This window comes from Macaca fascicularis, chromosome X (assembly GCF_037993035.2).
Source record: "Macaca fascicularis isolate 582-1 chromosome X, T2T-MFA8v1.1".
In the NCBI taxonomy this organism is placed as follows: Eukaryota; Metazoa; Chordata; class Mammalia; order Primates; family Cercopithecidae; genus Macaca; species Macaca fascicularis.
This window is the reverse complement of record NC_088395.1, coordinates 57,321,914-57,342,571: the sequence shown is the minus strand read 5'-3', so window position 1 is coordinate 57,342,571 and position 20,658 is coordinate 57,321,914. Positions and strand designations below refer to the sequence as shown.

The 20,658-nt window shown below is 37.1% G+C and overlaps 1 protein-coding gene across 3 annotated transcripts in view; it reads right to left on the bottom strand.

The window, feature by feature from the left end:
* FAAH2 (fatty acid amide hydrolase 2) overlaps positions 1–20,658 on the bottom strand; it is a 208,772-nt gene that overhangs the window by 28,261 nt on the left and 159,853 nt on the right. For all 3 annotated transcript variants that reach the window (XM_005593740.5, XM_045384213.3, XM_005593741.5), the window contains one exon: positions 3,384–3,503. In XM_005593740.5, the coding sequence (XP_005593797.1) occupies positions 3,384–3,503 (120 nt within the window). The remainder of the gene's footprint in view (positions 1–3,383; positions 3,504–20,658) is intronic.

Here is a 20,658-nt window from a genome sequence, read left to right as displayed (position 1 = left end):
TACTCCTACTCCTTTTTGGTTTCTACTTCCATAAAATATCTTTTTTCAATCCTTTCCTCTCAGTCTATGTATGTATTTACAGAAAAGGTGAGTTTCTTGGAAGCAGCATTTAGATGGATCATGTTTCTTATATTTTCTGCCAATCTATCTCTTTTTAGTAGAGTATTTAATCCATTTGAGGTCAAGGTTAATATTTATATATGAGGTTTATTTTCTGTAAGGTCATTAAATCTTTTCTAGTTGTTTTATACATTGTTTGTTTCTTTTTCTCTGTTTGTCTTTATGGTTTGGTAAAATTTTGTTGTATTCACAATTTGACTTTTCTTCCTCCTTTGTGTGATTGTTTTATAAGACCATTGAGTTTTATATGTTAATGAGTTATCATAATCATGAACATATACCTTTTGTTTCCATGTCAAGGACATTTTTGAGCATTTGTTTTAGGTCTGGTCTAGTGGTGATAAATTCCCTCAACAATTGCTTGTCTGGAAAAGACTTTATTTCTCCTTCATTTATGAAGGTTAATCATGCTGGATATAAAATTTTTAATTATATTTTTTCTTTCAGCAATTTGTAAATCCCATTCCATTTTCTTCTGACCTGTGAAGTTTCTGCTAAGAAGTTCATTCTTAGTCTGATGGGGTTTCTTTCATAGGTGACTAGATCCATTTTTCTTGCTGATCATGAAAGTATTTCTTTTATAATGACTTTAGGTATTCTGATTTAATATGCCTTTTTGCAATGTATTTGTCTTGGGATTGTTGGGACTACTATATCTGGATGTCTAAATCTCTTGCTGCACTTGAGATGCTTCTATAAACAATTTTCTTAAATAGGATTTCTAAACTTTTTTTAAATCTTTCTTTCTACGCCAGTAATACCAACAAATTGTAAGTATTGTTATTTTTGCACACTCATCTTAAGGGCTTTGTTCATTTGTCTTTATTTTTGTTTGACTAGATTACTTCAAAAGATGTGTCTTCACATTTTGAGAGTCTTCCTTCTGCTTGGTCTTTGGAATGTTTTTGTAACCCCTTCAATGAGTTTATAAGTTCCAAAATGTCTGTTATTATTACTTTTTTTTTAAAGAAAATCTATCCTCTTAGTAATTTCATATTAACAGCCTAAATTGATATTCTAATTTCTTTGTATTGCTTTACAAATTTCCATTTAAGGGCCAGATGTGGAGGCTCATGCCTGTAATCCCAGCACTTTAGGGAGCCAGCGTGATTGGATCACCTGAGGCCAGGAGTTTGAGATTAGCCTGGCCAAAATGGTGAAACCCCATCTCCACTAAAAATACAAAAATTAGTCAAGCGTAGTGGTGTGTGCTTGTAGCCCCAGCTACTCAGGAGTTTGAGGCAGGAGAATCACTTGAACAAGGGAAGCAGAGGTTGCAGTTAGCCAAGATTGCACCACTGCAGTCTAGCCTAGGCAACAGAGCGAGACTCTGTCACAAAAAAAAAAAAAAAAAAAAAAAAAAAATCACTTTAATTTCATTAAGCCTCTTTAAAGTCAATATTTTGATTTCCTTATCTGGCATTGTGAAGATTTCTTTTGCTCAGAGTCTATTGTGTTAATATGAGGGTGTTATAGTACATTTCTTTTTCAGGCTTTCTGCATCGATACACTGATTTCTGAGCAACCAGGGGAATAGCGGATTCTTCTTATTTTTGAATTTCCTTTTATTGAGTGTTGAATTTTGTTTTTGAATATATGACTATGATAATAACTACAATCATTTTTAAGATATAGTATAGAAAGAAATAAATGTTATAGTGCAAATGCAAAAGAAACTGCAAGAGAAGTTGGGATGATTATTGAGTATAAAAAGAGAAGGAATAAAGTCCAGTATTTGATAGCACAATTGGGTGACTACAGTTTAAAGTACTTTGTTGTATATTATAAAACAACTAAGAGAGTGGAATTGGAATGTTACAACACAAAGAAATAATAAATGTTTAAACTGACAGATACTCCAGTTACACTGATTTCATAATCACACATTGTATGTATGTGTCAAAACATCTATACCCCATAAATACATACAACTATTATATAGTCACAAAATTTAAAAATTTTAAATTAGGTCTGTAATAAAAAAGAGCTACATTAACATTAAACAGTAGGGTTTAGAAAATGGCCACATCTCTTTTCTACCTATTTTAAGTGATTATTAATGAGCAACATGGTAAAGTGGTTATGACCACCACCTCTAAATCTGGCATCATGATTCAAAGTAAGAGGAGAACAGATTTTTCCCTTCTCTTTTTTTTCCAGATTTGTAATTACAGGACCAGTTTTGACAGTCAGCATGTATGTTAACAGTTTATCCAAATTATAAGACAGTGTCTTCTGGAAGTGAACTCAAAATAAACTTTTTGCTTTTGATTTCAGCTTTAGTTTTCATCTAAAGTTCTGACTATAAACTTTCATCTCAGAGCCAAACATCCTCACCTTGTGAATTTTTATAAACGTTTTGTTCTGAGAGATTTCCAAAGTGTTTCTACAAAGAAAACTGTCTATTTTTAAAAATTTAAAAATTAACTATTTTTTTTAAGGTAGAGGGGATCGTGTGAGTTCTGCCTTATGGAAGGGCTACTCTATGTGAGATACCTTATAAAAAATATTGTTAATCCACAAAATAAATCTGTAACATAGGTATCAATAGCTTAACTTTATGTATGAGTAAACTGCAGAATAGCTAAGTAACTTGCCCAAGATAACAAAACTAGGAGGTAACCTGCACTTCAAATTTGGATGTGTCATGCTCTAACACAAATATTCCCATTGGCAGAAAACATTCCTATATTCACAAAAGTTAAATTCTCCAGAATGTTGAATTTATCTTATATTTCTCAAATTGTTCATATTTAAAGTCTTCAGCAAGCCTGAAAAAACCTGGCATAAGGAAAGCTTCTTTCACAAGTACCTGTATCAGTCTGGAACTTGACAACTGAAGTTACCTAATCACTTTATGCTTTATTGAAACTTACATGTTCTCAGTACCCAGAACACAACATACCTCATTCCCCTATATCCTTGTTCATGCTGTGGTTTCCCCTCTGCCTGGCATAATCTTTATCTCTTCTCTACCTGGCTAAGGTTTCCAAATCATTCAAGATTTGGGAGACTGCAACTCCTCCATCAAGAAGCCTTCGTTGACTTCCATATAGGAATGGGCACACTCTGTGTGATCACACAACCATATATGCTTATGCTAGAAAAGCATTCACCAAACTGTGCTTTCTTTAAATATTTTACTATTTTACTTATTTTTTCAGGAGTTTCTTTTCCCTACACCTCTAACATATGGCCCACAATAGAAGCTCAATAAATGTTTACACAAAGAATAAAGTAAGGAAAGGAAGAGGCAAACATACCTTCCCATCATGTCCCTTTGCTGACATCATTGTGATCCACAACTGAAAAGAGTACTTCATTTTCTTCAGTTTAACATGTTGAACTGAGGCTCCTAGAATAGTTTCAAGGTGAACCACAACCTTATAAAAGAAAGATATAAAAATAGACAAGCATGATGAGAAGAGGAGATACTACTGAAGAGTGACATCAGCAAGATAGCAGACCAGAAAGCTCCAGGCCCTCATTGCCCCATGGAAACACCAAAACAAAACAAAACAAAACAAAACAAAAACAAACAAACAAAAATACCCCACCAGATATAGAGCAAAGTAGTTTTGTGAGAACTCTAGAAACAAGCTAAGAAGCAACCACGGAAATGCCAAAAACAAACAAACAAAACAAAAAAACACAAAAAGCTACACTCAAAATGCTAGAAAATTTCATGTCATTTCTGCTTGTCCTTGTCCCACTGCCTCTCTGACACAGCACTGAGTGTCTGAAAGAATCCATCATATTATTTGTTCCTCCATTGGAATGAAAGAATATGAATGGAACTTGCTTGTAAAGTTCTAGCCTCTCTGGGGACAGTCTGAGGAACTGGTTTGTCTTTTCTGACTTGGAATACTGACTAGAATTCAGTATAGTGTAAACTGTAGGTTGGAAAATGCTTAAAGCAGTGGTGAAAGCTATTGCACAAATGAATTGCTGGGTTACTGCAGATATCTGGGTACCTGTGAGCAAGAGATTATATGCATGGAAATAAAATACAACTTAAGCTCTGAGAAGAAGCAGAAGTAAGACACTGCTGATCATTGTTAGGACCCACCAGACCACCCTTCTTTGCTTCTAGACCTATAACTAGACTCAAGTCTCATCAGGTCATGTTTTTTTTTTTTCTAATTTATATAGACATAAATCCAGGGAATATGCATGACAATGGATATTAAAAGTATGGATAATCGTGGAAGAAACACAAACCTGAAACAGGCCAAATATATTGATATAGGCCCACAAAGGAGAGAGTCTGGATTTAGTGTTGTAGCTCAGCGTGTCAGAAAAACTCTAAAAAAGTTTAGAAAAACATAGACGAAAAGGTGTCCTACACTAAATGAAGTTGAAATTCCAGTCCTGCCTTGACCTACTATAGAGGAAAGAATCCAAATTCTTAGGGATATTTATCATTTAAGACCTTCTCCCCCACCTTGGGAGGGTACTGGGAACAATTCTTAGCCACAATTATGAGAAATAAATTTTTGTGGGAACCCTATCATCTTTGAAGATCACTTTTCTCTGTAGGTCAGAAATTGCAAGAAGGATTGATAGCATTGAACTAATAAAATAAATTTAATAGAAATAATTTGATTCCCAAGTGGCAGGGGCCAAGTGACAGCACTTCACTGACAAAAACTAGGTAAGCAGAAGAGTCAAAGCAGCAATCAGAATAATTTGACTGATACAGACCTATGACATTGGTTAGTTAAGCACGTTTCTAGTAGTGAGACAGATAATAAGTCCATTATATTCTTACTAAATCTGTATAAGCAGAGGAGTCCTAGGTCAATTGATCAAAATTCTAGCTTGTAACATAAAACAGAGTCATGGCCCTTCAATCAACTCCCACGCTTGAGCCAGTTTACAGACTCACACCCCTTGAATGAAGGGAAGAATGGGTCTCACCACATGCCCAACAACATATAATGTCAATCTTTGGCATGGAAGAATTAGGGAAAAATAATCAGAAGTTTTGGAGAATATTGTACATAGGTTCTGAACTGATACTAATGCCAGGAGACCTAAAATGACACTATAGTCTATAGTTAGAATAGTGGCTTATGGAGGTCAGGTGAACAAAAGAGGTGTTTGTGTTTTTGTTTTAATATTTATAATTTAGGAGGAAGTACTTTTGTTACATGGATATATTGCATAATGGTGAAGTCTAGGGTTTCAGTGTAGCCACCAACCTAATAATGTACGTTGTATCCACTAAGTAATTGTTCATCCTTCATCCCCTCTGATCCCTCGCATCCTTTTGAGTCTCCAATGTCTATTATTTTACTCCTTATGTCCAGTTCTATACATTATTTAGCTTTCACTTATAAGTGAAAATGTGGTATTTGCCTTTCTGTTTCCGAACCATTCACTCAAGACAATGGCCTGTAGTTTCATCGATGTTACTGGAAAAGAAAAATGACTTTATTCTCTTTTTTAACGGCTGAGTGCAATCCATTGTATATATACACCACATTTTCTTTATCCAATAATCCATTGATTCACACTTTAGTTCATTCTATATATTTTCTGTTGTGAACAATGCTGCTATAAACACATGAGTGTAGGTACCGTTTTGTATAAAATTTATTTCCTTTTGGGTAGATAACCAGTAGTGGAATTGTTGCATAGAATGGTAATTCTATTTTTAATTCTTTGAGAACTCTACCTACTGCATTAATTACAAGTTATACTCGTTAATATTCCTACTAAAGCTTATGAGTGCTTCCTTTTTTCTCCACACACTCCCATATCTGTTATTTTTTGACTTTTGAATAATAGCTACTGTGGTGTAATATAATAGCTAATCAAAATTTTAATTTGCATTTCATTGATTAGCAATGTTAAGCAGTTTTTTATACGTTTGTTGGCCATTTGTATGTCTTCTTTTGAAAAAGCCTGTTTATTCCATTTGCCTACATTTTAGCAGAATTATTTTTTGTTGTTGAGATGTCTAAGTTCTTTGTGGAACCTAGTTATTAATATTTTATTGGATGTATTGTTTGTAAATATTTTATCCCATTCTGTACGTTGTCTGTTTATTTTGTTGATAATTTCTCTTGTTGTAAAGAAGCACTTTAGTTTAATTAGGTCCCATTTGTCTATTTTTGGTATTGTGCATTTGTTTTTAAGGTCTTTATCATGATATCTTAGCCAAAACTGATGTTCAGAATACTGTTTCTTGTTTTCTTCCTGTATTTTTGTAGTTTTGGTCTTACATTTAAGCCTTTAATACATTTGTGAAAATTTTTGTATATGGTGAGAGATACAGGTCCAGATTTATTCTTCTGTGTATGGCCTCTCAATTTTCCAAGAACCCTTTTTGATTACGATGTCCTTTTCAGAGTCTATCTTTTGTTGACTTTATCAAAGACCAGTTCGCTGCAGGTATGTGGCTTAATTTCTGTGTTCTCTCTTCTGTTCTTTTGATCTATGTGTCTATTTTTATGCTAATACCACGCTTTTGTAGTTTCTATAGCTTTGTAGTATAATTTGAAATTAGATAATGTGATGCACCCAACTTAGTTCCTTTTGCACAGGATTGCTTTCGCTATGCAAGCTCTTTGGTGGTTCCATATGAATTTTATGATTTTTTTCTAATTCTGTGAAAAATTACATTGGTATTTTGATGAGAATTGAAATGAATCTGTAGATTGCTTTAGATAATATAGCCATTTTAATGATGTTCATTCTTCTGTCTCAAGAGCATAACATGTTTTTCAATTTATTTGTGTCATCTCAAATTCCTTTAATCAGTGTTTGATAGTTTTCCTTGTAGGTATTTTTCACTTCCTTGGTTAAATGCATTCCAGGTATTTCATTTTTATAGCTACTGTAAATGCTAACAAACTGACTACTTGATTTGACTCTAAGCTTGATTATTACTGGTAAATAGAAATGCTACTAGTTTTTGTACATTGATTTTGTATCCTGAAACTTTACTGAATTCACTTATCAAATCTAGGAGTCTTTTGGGTAGAATCTTTAAAATTTTCTGTGTATAAGGTCATATCATCAGCAAACAGAAATAATTTGACTTATTTTTCAATTTAGATGCATTTTACTTCTTTCTCTTGCCTGACGTCCCTGGCTACAACTGCCAGTATTACGTTGAAAAGGAGTATTGAAAATGGGCATTTTTGTCTTGTTTCAGTTCTTAGAAAGAATGCTTTCAACTTTTCCCCATTCAGTATAAGGTTGACTATGGGCTTGTTATATATGGTTTTTATCACTTTGAGGTATGTTTCTTCTATGCTTAGTTTTAAAAGACTTTTTATAATAAAGTTATGCTGAATTCTATTAATTTTTTCTGCTTCTATAGAGATGCTCGTATGGCTTTTGCTTTTAATTCTGTTTACGTGGTGAATTACTTTTATTGATTTGTGTATGTTGAACCATCCTTTCATCTCTGGGATAAAACTAACTTGATCATGATATATAATCTTTCTGATGTGGTGTTGGATTCAGTTAGTTAAAATTTTGTTGAGGATTTTCACATCTATGTTTATCTGGGATACTGGTTTGTAGATTTTTTTCTCTTTTATTTTCATATGTTTATAACTGGCATTGGTAATTAGTTGATATTGGCATCATAGAATGAGATAGAAATAATCCTTTCCGTATTGATTTTTTTTAAAAAATTGTTTCAGTAGGCCTGGAATAAGTTCTGCTGTGTACGTCGGTTAGAACTGAGCTATAAATCCATCTGGTTCTGGGCCTTTCTTTGTTGAGATTTAAAAAATATTATTATTACTCAATCTCACTAGTCATATTTGATCTGTTCATGATTTCTATTTTTTTCTGTTTCAATCTTAGGAGGTTGTATGTTTCCAGAAATTTATCCATTTCCTCTACTTTTTCTAGTTTATTAGCATAGAGTTGTTCATGGTAATCTCCAGTTATCTTATTTCTCTGATATCAGTTATAATGACTCATGTTTCATTTCCAGTGTGTTTATCTGAATCATCTCTCTTCTTCTCATGGTTATTCTAGAGAGAGTTCTGTCAATCTTCATTATTTTTTTAAATAACAAACTTTATTTCATTGCTTTTTAATATTGTTTATTTGCTCTAAATTTCATGTGCTTTTGCTCTCATGTTTGTTAATTTTCTTCTACTAGATTTGGGTTTGGTTTGTTCACATTTTCTAGTTCATTGAGTAGTGATGGTAGGTTGTTAATTTGTAGACTTTTTATTACTTTGATGTAGGCATTTAACATTATAAACTTCCATGTTAATACCACTTCTGCTGTATTACAAAGGTTTAGGTATGTTTTATTTCCATTTTGATTTGTTTCAAATATTATTTAATTTATGTCTACATCTTATCATTGACTCAAAGATAATACAGGAAATTTTTTTATTAATATTTTTATTATACTTTAACTTCTAGGGCACATGCGCACAACATGCAGGTTTGCCACATATGTATATATGTGCCATGTTGGTGTGCTGCACACATTAACTCATCATTTACATTAGATGTATCTCCTACATTATATCCATCATTTACACTAGGTGTATCCCTTCTCCCTCCCTGCTCCCCACAATAGGCCCTGGTGTGTGATGTTCCCCTTCCTGGGTCCAAGTGATCTTATTGTTCAATTCCCACCTATGAGTGAGAACATGCGGTGTTTGGTTTTCTGTTCTTGCGATAGTTTGCTGAGAATGATGGTTTCCAGCTGCACCTATGTCCCTACAAAGAACACAATCTCATCCTTTTTTATGACTGCATAGTATTACATGGTGTATATGTACCACATTTTCTTCATCCAGTCTGTCATTGATGGACATTTCGGTTGACTCCAAGTCTTTGCTATTGTGAGTAGTGCCATAATAAACGTATGTGTGCATGTGTCTTTATAGCAGCATGATTTATAATGCTTTGGATATATACCCAGAAATGGGATGGCTGGGTCAAATGGTATTTCTAGTTCCAGATCCTTGAGGAATTGCCACACTGTTTTCCACAATGGTTGAACTAGTTTACAGTCCCACCAACAGTGTAAAAGTGGTATTATTTCTCCACATCCTCTCCAGCATCTGTTGTTTCCTGACTTTTTAATGATTGCCATTCTAACTGGTGTAAGATGGTATCTCATTGTGGTTTGGATTTGCATTTCTGTGATGGTGAGTGACGATGAGCATGTTTTCATGTGTCTGTTGCCTGTATAAATGTCTTGTTTTGAGAAGTGTCTGTTCATATCCTTTGCCCACTTTTTGATGGGGTTGTTTTTTTCTTGTAAATTTGTTTGAGTTCTTTGTAAGTTCTGGATATTAGCCCTTTGTCAGATGAGTAGATTGCGAAAATGTTCTCCCATTCTGTAGGTTGCCTGTTCACTCTGATGGTAGCTTCTTCTACTGTGCAGAAGCTCTTTAGTTTAATTAGATCCCACTTGTCAATTTTGGCTTTTGTTGCCATTGCTTTTGGTGTTTTAGACATGAAGTCTTTGCCCATGCCTATGTCCTGAATGGTACTACCTACAATTTCTTCTAGGGTTTTTATGGCATTAGCTCTAATATTTAAGTCTCTAATCCATCTTGAATTAATTTTCGTATAAGGAGTAAGGAAAGGATCCAGTTTCAGCTTTCTACTTATGGCTAGTCAACATTCCCAGCACCATTTATTAAATAGGGAATCCTTTCCCCATTTCTTGTTTTTGTCAGGTTTGTCAAATATCAGATGGCTGTAGATGTGTGGTATTATTTCTGAGGACTCTGTTCTGTTCCATTGGTCTATATCTCTGTTTTGGTACCAGTACCATGCTGTTTTGGTTACTGTAGCCTTGTAGGATAGCTTGAAGTCAGGTAGCATGATGCCTCCAGCTTTGTTCTTTTGGCTTAGGAATGTCTTGGCAATGTGCAGTCTTTTTTGATTCCACATGAACTTTAAAGCAGTTTTTTTCCAATTCTGTGAAGAAACTCATTGGTAGCTTGATGGGGATGGCATTGAATCTATAAATTACCTTGGGCAGTATGGCCAGTTTCACAATATTGATTCTTCTTATCCATGAGCATGGTATGTTCTTCCATTTGTTTATGTCCTCTTTTATTTCACTGAGCAGTGCTTTTTAGTTCTCCTTGAAGAGGTCCTTTACGTCCTTTGTAAGTTGGATTCCTAGGTATTTTATTCTCTTTGAAGCAATTGTGAATGGAAGTTCATTCCTGATTTGGCTCTCTGTTTGTCTGTTACTGGTGTATAAGAAGGCTTGTGATTTTTGCACATTAATTTTGTATCCTGAGACTTTGCTGAAGTTTCTTATCAGCTTAAGGAGATTTTGGGCTGAGATAATGGGGTTTTCTAAATATACAATCATGTCATCTGCAAACAGGAACAATTTGACTTCTTCTTTTCCTAACTGAATACCCTTGATTTCTTTCTCTTGCCTGATTGCCCTAGCCAAAACTTCCAACACTATGTTGAATAGGTGTGGTGAGAGAGGGCATCTCTGTCTTGTGCCAATTTTCAAATGGAATGCTTCCAGCTTTTGCCCATTCAGTATGATATTGGCTGTGAGTTTTTCATAAATAGTTCTTATTATTTTCAGATATGTTCCATCAATACCGAATTTATTTAGAATTTTTAGCATTAAAGGCTGTTGAATTTAGTCAAAGGCCTTTTCTGCATCTTTTGAGATAATCATGTGGTTTTTGTCTTTGGTTCTGTTTATATGCTGGATTACGTTTATTGATTTGTGTATGTTGAACCAGTCTTGCCTCCGAGGGATGAAGCCCACTTGATCATGGTGGATAAACTTTTTATGTACTACTGGATCCGGTTTGCCAGTATTTTATTGAGGATTTTTGCACTGATGATCATCAGGGATATTGGTCTAAAATTCTCATTTTTGGTGTGTCTCTGCCAGGCTTTGGTATCAGGATGATGTTGGCCTCAAAAAATGAGTTAGGGAGGATTCCCTCTTTTTCTGTTGATTGGAATAGATTCAGAAGGTATGCTACCAGCTCCTCCTCGTACCACTGGTTGAGTTCGGCTGTGAATCTGTCTGATCCTGGACTTTTTTTGGTTGGTAGGCTATTAATTATTGCCTCAATTTCAGAGCCTTCTACTCGACTCTTCAGGGATTCAACTTCTTACTGGTTTAGTCTTGGGAGAGTGTATGTGTCCAGGAAATTATCCATTTCTTCTAGGCTTTCTAGTTTATTTGCAGAGAGGTATTTATAGTATTCTGTGATGGTAGCTTGTATTTCTGTGGGGTCGGTGGTGATATCCCCTTTATCATTTTTTTATTGAGTCTATTTGATTCTTCTCTCTTTTCTTCTTTATTATTCTTGCTAGCAGTCTATCAATTTTGTTGATCTTTTCAAAAAACCAGCTCCTGGATTCATTGATGTTTTGGAGGGTGTTTTGTGTCTCTATCTCCTTCAGTTCTGCTCTGATCTTAGCTATTTCTTGCCTTCTGTTAGCTTTTGAATGTGTTTGCTCTTGCTTCTCTAGTTCTTTTAATTGTGATGTTAGAGTGTCAATTTTAGATCTTTCCAGCTTTCTCTTGTGGGCATTTAATGCTATAAATTTCCCTCTACACACTGCTTTACATGTGTCCCAGAGACACTGGTATGTTGTATCTTTGTTCTCATTGGTTGCAAAGAACACCTTTATTTTGCCTTCATTTCATTATGTACCCAGTAGTCATTCTGGAGCCAGTTGTTCAGTTTCCATGTAGTTGAGCATTTTTGATTGAGTTTCTTAGTCCTGAGTTCTAGTGTGATTGAACTGTGATCTGAGAGACACTTTGTTATAATTTCTGTTCTTTTACACTTGCTGAGGAGTGCTTTACTTTCCACTATGTGGTCAATTTTGGAATAAGTGCGATGTAGTGCTGAGAAGAATGTATATTCCCTTGATTTGGACTGGAGAGTTCTGTAGATGTCTATTGGGTCTGCTTGGTGCAGAGCTCAGTTAAGTCCTGGATTTCCTTGTTAACTTTCTGTCTCGTTGATCTGTCTAATGTTGACAGAGGGATGTTAAAGTCTCCCATTATTATTGTATGGGAGTCTAAGTCTCTTTGTAAGTCTCTAAGGACTTGCTTTATGAATCTGGGTGCTCCTGTATTGGGTGCATGTATACTTAGGATAGTTAGCTCTTGTTGAATTGATCCCTTCACCATTATGTAATGGCCTTCTTTGTCTCTTTTGATCTTTGATGGTTTAAAGTCTGTTTTATTAGAGACTAGGATTGCAACCCCTGCCTTTTTTTGTTTTCCATTTTCTATGTAGATTTTCCTCCATTCCTTTATTTTGAGCCAATGTGTGCCTCTGCATGTTAGATGGTTCTCCAGAATACAGCAAACTGATGAGTGTTGAGTCTTTATCCAGTTTGCCAGTCTGTGTCTTTTAATTGGAGCATTTAGTCCATTTACATTTAAGGTTAATATTGTTATGTGTGAATTTGATCCTGTCATTATGATATTAGCTGGTTATTTTGCTCGTTAGTGGATGCAGTTTCTTCCTAGCATCGATGGACTTTACATTTTTGCATGTTTTTGCAATGGCCGGTACTGGTTGTTCCTTTCCATGTTTAGTGCTTCCTTCAGGATCTCTTGTAGGGCAGGCCTGGTGGTGACAAAATCTCTAAGCATTTGTTTGTCTGTAAAGGATTTTATTTCTCCTTCACTGATGAAACTTAGTTTGGCTGGATATGAAATTCTGGGTTGAAAATTCTTTTGTTTAAGAATGTTTACTGCAGCACTATTCACAATAGCAAAGACTTGGAATCAACCCAAATGTCCATCAGTGACAGAATGGATTAAGAAAATGTGGCACATATACACCACGGAATACTATGCAGCCATTAAAATGGATGAGTTTGTGTCCTTTGTAGGGACATGGATGCAGCTGGAAACCATCATTCTTAGCAAACTATCACAAGAACAGAAAACCAAACACTGCATGTTCTCACTCATAGGTGGGAACTGAACAATGAGATCACTTGGACTCGGGAAGGGGAACATCACACACCGGGGCCTATCATGGGGAGGGGGGAGGGGAGAGGGATTGCATTGGGAGTTATACCTGATGTAAATGACGAGTTGATGGGTGCTGACGAGTTGATGGGTGCAGCACAGCAACATGGCACAAGTATACATATGTAACGAACCTGCACGTTATGCACATGTACCCTAGAACTTAAAGTATAATAACAATAATAAAAAAATAAATAAATAAAAAGAAAAACAATTAAAAAAAAATGTTGAATATTGGCCCCAACTGCTTTCTGTCTTGCAGAGTTTCTGCCGAGAGATCTGCTGTTAGAGTGATGGGCTTCCCTTTGTGGGTAACCCGACCTTTCTCTCTGGCTGCCCTTAACATTTTTTCCTTCATTTCGACTTTGGTGAATCTGACAATTATGTGTCTTGGAGTTGCTCTTCTCGAGGAGCATCTTTGTGGCATTCTCTTTATTTCCTGAATTTGAATGTTGGCCTGCCTTACTAGGTTGAGGAATTTCTCCTGGATGATACCCTGCAGAGTGTGTTCCAGTTGGGTTCCATTCTCCCCGTCACTCTCAGGCACACCAATCAGACATAGATTTGGTGTTTTCATGTAATCCCATATTTTTTGGAGGCTTTGTTCATTTCTTTTTACTCTTTTATCTCTAAACTTGTCTTCTCGCTTCATTTCATTCATTTGTTCTTCAATCACTGATACTATTTCTTCCAGTTGATCGAGTCGGTTACTGAAGTTTGTACATTTGCCATGTAGCTCTCATGTCATGGTTTTCATCTCTATCAGTTCGTTTATGAACTTCTCTGCATTGGTTATTCTAGTTATCCATTCTTCCATTCTTTTTTTAAGGTTTTTAGTTTCTTCGCGCTGGTCACGTGGTTACTCCTTTAGCTCTGAGAAGTTTGATTGACTGAAGCCTTCTTCTCTCAACTCGTCAAAGTCATTCTCTGTCCAGCTTTGTTCCTTTGCTGGTGATGTGCTACATTCCTTTGGAGGGGGAGATGTACTCTGATTTTTTGAATTTCCAGCTGTTCGGCCCTGCTTTTTCCCCATCTTTGTGGTTTTAACTGCCTTCGGTCTTTGATGATGGTGACAAACTCATGTGGTTTTGCTGTGGGTGTCCTTTCTGTTTGTTAGTTTTCCTTCTAACAGTCAGGACCCTCAGTTGCGGGTCTTTTGGTGTTTTCTTGAGGTCCACTCCAGACCCTGTTTGCCTGGGTATTAGCAGCAGAGGCTGCAGAAGATAGAATATTGCTGAACAGCAAGTGTTGCTATCTGATTCTTGCTCTGGAAACTTCGTCTCAGGGGTGTACTCAGCCGTGTGAGGTGTGAGGTGTCAGTCTGCACCTAGTGGGAGATGTTTCCCAGTTAGGCTACTCAGGGGTCAGGGACTCACTTGAGCAGGCAGTCTGTCTGTTCTCAGATCTCAACCTTCATTCTGGGAGAACCACTGCTTTCTTCAAAGCTGTCAGACAGGGACAATGACACCTGCAGAGGTTTCTGCTGCTTTTTGTTTAGCTATGCCCTGTCCCCAGAGGTGGAGTCTACAGAGGCAGGCAGTCCTCCTTGAGCTGCTGAGGGCTCCACCCAGTTCAAGCTTCCCAGTGACTTTGTTTACCTACTTAAGCCTCAGGAATGGTGGGCACCACTCCCCCAGCCTCACTGCCGCCTTGCATTTAGATCTCAGACTGCTGTGCTAGCAATGAGGTAGGCTCCGTGGGCATGGGACCCTGTGGGCCAGGTGTGGGATATCATCTCCTGGTGTGCTGTTTGCTAAGACACTCGGTAAAGCACAGTATTAGGGTAGGAGTTACCTGATTTTCCAGGTGTTGTGTGTCTCAGTTTCCCTTGGCTAGGAAAAGGAATTCCTTTCCCCCTTGCCCTTCCCAGGTGTGGCCATGCCTCACTCTGCTTCAGATCTAGCTGGTTGGGCTGCACCCACTGACCAGCACTGACTGTCCGACATGCCCCAGTGAGATGATGCTGATACCTCTGTTGAAAATGCAGAAATCACCCATCTTCTGTGTCATTCACGCTGGGAGCTGGAGGCTGGAGCTGTTCCTATTTGGCCATCTTGGGTGCCCCCCTGGAACATATTGTTTAGTTTCTATGTATTTTTACAGTTGAAGAGTTCCTTTTGGAATTGATTTCTAGTTTTATTCAACTGTGGTCTGAGAAGATATTTGATATAAGTTTAATTTCTTAAAACTTATTGAGGCTTGCTTTGCGGCCTAAAATATGGTCTATCCTGGAGAATTTTCCATGGGCCGATTGGAGGAATTCTGAATTGGTTGAGAATGTTCTTTAAATGTCTATTAGGTCTACTTGGTCGAAAGTCCCGTTTAAAGTTTTGCATTTGTTTTTCCTTTTTCTGGCTTGATAATCTGTGTAGTGCTGTCATTGGAATGTTGAAGTCTCCAGCTATTATTGTATCGCTATATCTTCCCTTAGTTCTAGTAATATTTGTTTTGTGATTCTGGGTGCATATATATTTAGGATTATTATATCTTCTTGTTGAATTGAGCCATTTATCATTATATACTGAACTTTTTTTACTGTTCTTTATTTAAAGTGAGTTTTAACTGTCATAGGTATAACTACTCTTGCTTATTTTTGGTTTCTGTTTGCACAGAACATCTGTCTTCACCCCTTTACCTTCAGTCTATAATTGTATTTATGAGTAAGGTGAGTCTTTTTCAAGAATAAAATAATAGATCATATCTTTAACATCTATTCTGCTAATTGTATCTTTAAGTGCAGTATTTAATTCATATATATTCGAGGCTAATACTGATGTGTCATGTTTTGTTCCTGTCATAATTTTAATTGTTATCTAGTTTTTTTGTAAATTCTTTGGCCTGTGAGTTTTATACTATTGTGTGTGCTTATGATGGAGAGTATTGACCTTTTTAACCATATTTAGAACTTCCATTAGCATTTCTTGTAGAACGAATATAGTCATGATAAATTCGCTCAGCATTTGTTCATCTAGAAAATACTTTATTTCTTCATTGATAAACATTATAGCAGGATTCAAAATTCAGAGTTGAAACTGTTCTTTTTTTTCATGAATAACTCTAGAAACAGAACCTCATTCTCTTCAGGCTTGTAAGGTTTCTGCTGAGAAGTCTGCTGTTTATGTGATGGGCTTTCCTTTATAAGTGACTCAAAGCGTTTCTCTTGCTAATTTTAGGATTTTGTCCTTCACTTCGATTGTAGTCTTGTTATCATATGTTATGGTGAGCACTTTCTTGAAATAATTTTTCCAGAATTATTTGAGTCTCTTGTATCTGGATATCTAGATCTTTTACTAGACTAGGGAAGATTTTCTCAACTATTTTCTCAATAGATTTTTCAATCTTGTTTTTTCTTTTTATTCTCTCTTGAGAATACCTATGATTCATAGGTTTGGACATTTTACATAGTTCCAAACGTTTTGAAGGTTTTGTTTTTTTTTTTATTTATTTCTTTTTTTGTCAGACCGGATTAATTTGAAAGACCTACCTTCAAGTTCTGAGATTCTGTATTCTACTTGGCCTAGTCTACTGTTGAAGCTTTTAATTATATGTTGTAATTCCTTTCATAATTTTTTATTTTCATATTTTTTTGTTTTTTAATATCTATCTCTTTGGTAAATTTCTCACTCATATCCTGAATTGATTTTTTTTCATTTCTTCTTATTGCTTTTCAGCTTTCTCTTTGATTGCATTGAGTGTCTTTAAAATTAATGTTTTGAATTCTTTATGTGATATTTCAAAAATTTCATTTCGATTAGGATCCATTGCTACCAAGTTAGTATGATTGTTTGGGAATGTCATAACACCCACACGTTTTCATATTTCCAGCATTGTTACACTGTCTTCTCCTCATCTGGAGAGAAGGAGTGAAATAACATTTTCACTTGTTATTTTTAAATTTACTTTTGCTTATAGAGTCCATTTTTTTCCCTTTGGAGATATGACTATAATGTTTGTTGAGTAAGGTTGTTTGGCTTTGCTTCTAAGTGTTTTTAGTGGCATGCACTCTATAATAATTCCTTGGTTATAGACAGCTTTAATATGTGTTTCTCAAATGCTGGTTATAGTAGCAGTATACTGAAAATGTGAATAGGCTTATGTTCTCCTGTGTCTCTGGGGTGACAGAGGTCTTGGGAAGCTTATCTGGGACTGGTTCCCAGATATTTTTCTGTATACCTCAAGCTTGTGTCAGCGGATTTTATATTGGATTGCTTAGTTCAAACGTCAGGGCTGTAGGTGTTGCTTACAGGTAAGAGCCAGCGAGGTGTGGCAGTAGTAGTAGGGGTCTTTGTTTACATGGAGAAGATCTCCTGTGCCTCAAGCAATGGACTAGTCTGTGAAATGCTCAGTGGCCTGGGCTCTATGCTCAACCCCAGTGATGGGGTAATGCTGTACAGAATTTGAAGAAGCAAGCCTGTCCTCAGGTCCCCCAATGGTGGACACCATAAAAAGGACTGACTGAAGTAGCAGGGTAGTAGTGTAGAATTCGTATAATTTCCTTAGTTATAAATAGCCTCAGTGTGGTGGCTTTCTCAAATGCCAGTTGTAGTCATAATGTACCCGGTGCATAAGTGGGTTCAAGACCTAATGAGTAGCTGGGGTTGTGTGGGTAATGAAGGCAGCAGATGTCACACAAATCGTATCTCCTTTCTGAGTGCTATGCTATTGTGTCGGCAGATGTTGTAATGGACTATGCAGTTTGATCTCCTGTTCATTAGATGGTACTTTCAGGTGAGAGTCAGCTGTGGTCATGGCTGTGGGGTTCAAGCTTGAGCTTTGTTCACCAGGATAAATACTCAGATATCTTAGAAAATGGGCTAGGCTATAGAGCTTCCTGGGTGCCTGATCCTGTTGTCTATATCCAAGGCAGATGAAAGGGGCAAAGCTGAGTTGGACTGGGCTAGGCAAGTCCATGTTTAGGCTCCCCAGTGGAAGGCACAAGCACCAGCCTGGACAGGAGACAGATAGCAATACTAACATCATTGGGGCAATACTCCAGGAAGGAGCGAAGGAACCTCTGCTGTGCCAAAGAGCATGCATGAAGAAAGGGGTAGCTTTGAATTCAAAACCTAGCATGTGGCAGTGGGATCCACTTTGCTTCCACACTCTCAACCTGGTGGAGCTCTCTCTTGCAACCTACCATTGGCAGCAAGCTAAAACAGCCAGACAAGACACAAGCAGTTTGCCTTTAGATCATTAAACTGTCCCAGGCTGCCAAACTCCCTGGTTGAAAGAAAATTGAGTCTCCTAGATCACATCCATGCTGGCCCAGTCCTGCCAAGGGAAGAGCTCCCAATTTCTGCACCTGCAGCTCATGCCTATTCCACACTCACCTCTCAGTTCTGGCCATGAAATCTCCTTCCCTACATGAGACTAGATTGAAAATCTCAGTCCAGAGACTTGCCAAACCAGAGACTTTCACCCATTCTGGATAGTAGATTTCCGTGCAGTTCTCTATGAGTTAGGATTAGAAATGTCCTCCTTCTATTGGTGGTAGTGTATAGAAGTGCACACAAAGCACTTCCCAATGCCACTCCTTCTCATAGTCTCCCCACTGCTCACCAAGTCAGATCCTGTGCTTGGTAGGATCAAGGAGCTCCCTTGTGGCCTAGATTTCCCAGTTCCCCAATGAAAATATGTGTCGGAGAGAAACTCTCTCCCCCTCTTACACACTAGTGACTCACTCACAAATTTCCATGGACTCATAGCATGGGCTGCTGCTGGCTAAAATTTTTAAAGTTTCTGAAGTTTATTTCACTTTTATGTCCATGTTCCTTCTTGGATAAAATTTTACAATGTGACTCTCTGAGTACTATTTTGCTATTTTCAGATGGGTGTGGTGTGATAACAAAGCCTCTAATCCATAATCATTTCCAGTCTTCCAGAGTGTCCTTGTGTCCTCCCTACAAATCTTTCATCACCTATAGGCCACAGAGGGACAGAGGCCATGGCACAGACACCTGGGCCTCCTCGAACAGAATAGAAGGAACATTGGAGTGAACCTGAGCTCAGTGGACAGGCAGAAGAGACAAAATCTCTGTCAGATAATCAGATCATAGGTTTAGCTGACATTTATTTCACAGTGTGTACAGTGAGTCCACGAAACCATCTTGCAATTATTTCCTCAGCTATGCAATGCATAATTTGAATAGATATACTTGGTAACTGTCAGAATTCCCACATCACTTCCCTGACCTATGGAGTGAGTGCTGTTGTCATGGTACAGGATAAATAGAAGGAACTAAAACTGCTCCTATCTAGGAAAATAGTAAACCAAAATCAGTACTGCATTCCTGGAGGGATTGCAAAGACTAGTTCCATCAATAACTTAAAAGATGCAGGGGTGGTAATTCCCATCATCCCCATCTAACTCACCTATCTCCTATTTGACCTGTGCAGAAAACAGATAGATCCTGGAGAATGACAATGGATTATTGTGAGCTTGACCAGATAATAACTCCAAACAGCTGTTATGCCAGATGTGGGTTCACTGCTTGAGCAAATTAACACATCCCCTGTTATCTGGTATAGAGCTATTGACTAAAAGAATGTTTCTTCTCTATGTCTGTTAGTAAAGACAGCCAGAAGCAGTTTGTTTCAGCCAACAAAGCAAGTAATACAATATTGTACCTCAGGAGCAGGATTCTTCAGCTCCTTGCAGTAATTTAGTTTGTAGGACGTTGCCTTTTCTTTACACAAGGCATTGCACTGGTCCATTAAATCAGCAACATAATTCTCATTAAATTTAGTAGGCAAGAAGTAGTAACTACTCTAGACTTATTGGGAAAACATTGCTTTATTTCCCCATCATAATGTCTCTTCTAATCAAGGAACTCATTTCACAGCCAATGAAGTACGTAAATGGACCCATGCTCAACAAATTCACTATTACTATATTTTCATTCCTATGGACTGAATTGTGTCCATTCTTTCACCAAATTTATATGTTGAAGCCCTAACCCCTAAGGTGACTGTATCTAGATATAGCCTTTAAGATTTAATGAGATCATAAGAGTGAGGCTTTAATATGATAGGACTGTGGCCTTATATTCTGTCTCCTTGAGCCTTGTAAGAAGGTGGCCATCTGTAAGCCAGGAAGAGAGCCTTCACCAAAACCTGACCATACTGGCACCATGATATCAGATTCCTAGCCTCTAGAACTGTGAAAAAATAAATTTCTGTTGTTTACATAACCCAGTCTATGGTATTAAGTTATGGGTCACTACAACCTGCATCTCCTGGGTTCAAGCAATTCTCCTGTCTCACCCACCTGAGTAACTGGGATTACAGGCATGCACCACCACATCTGGCTAATTTTTGTATTTTTAGTAGAGACGGGGTATCACCATGTTGGTTAGGCTGGTCTCAGACTCCTGACCTTGTGATCCACCTGCCTCAGCCTCCCAAAGTGCTGGGATTAAAGGCGTGAGCCACTGCGCCTGGCCAAAAACAACTTTGTGGCTTCTTGTTAATAGTTCTCACTCATGTGTTGTAGCTAAAATGTTAATCTTATGAAGGTTATTAATAGAATGGTTATTACCAGAGGCTGG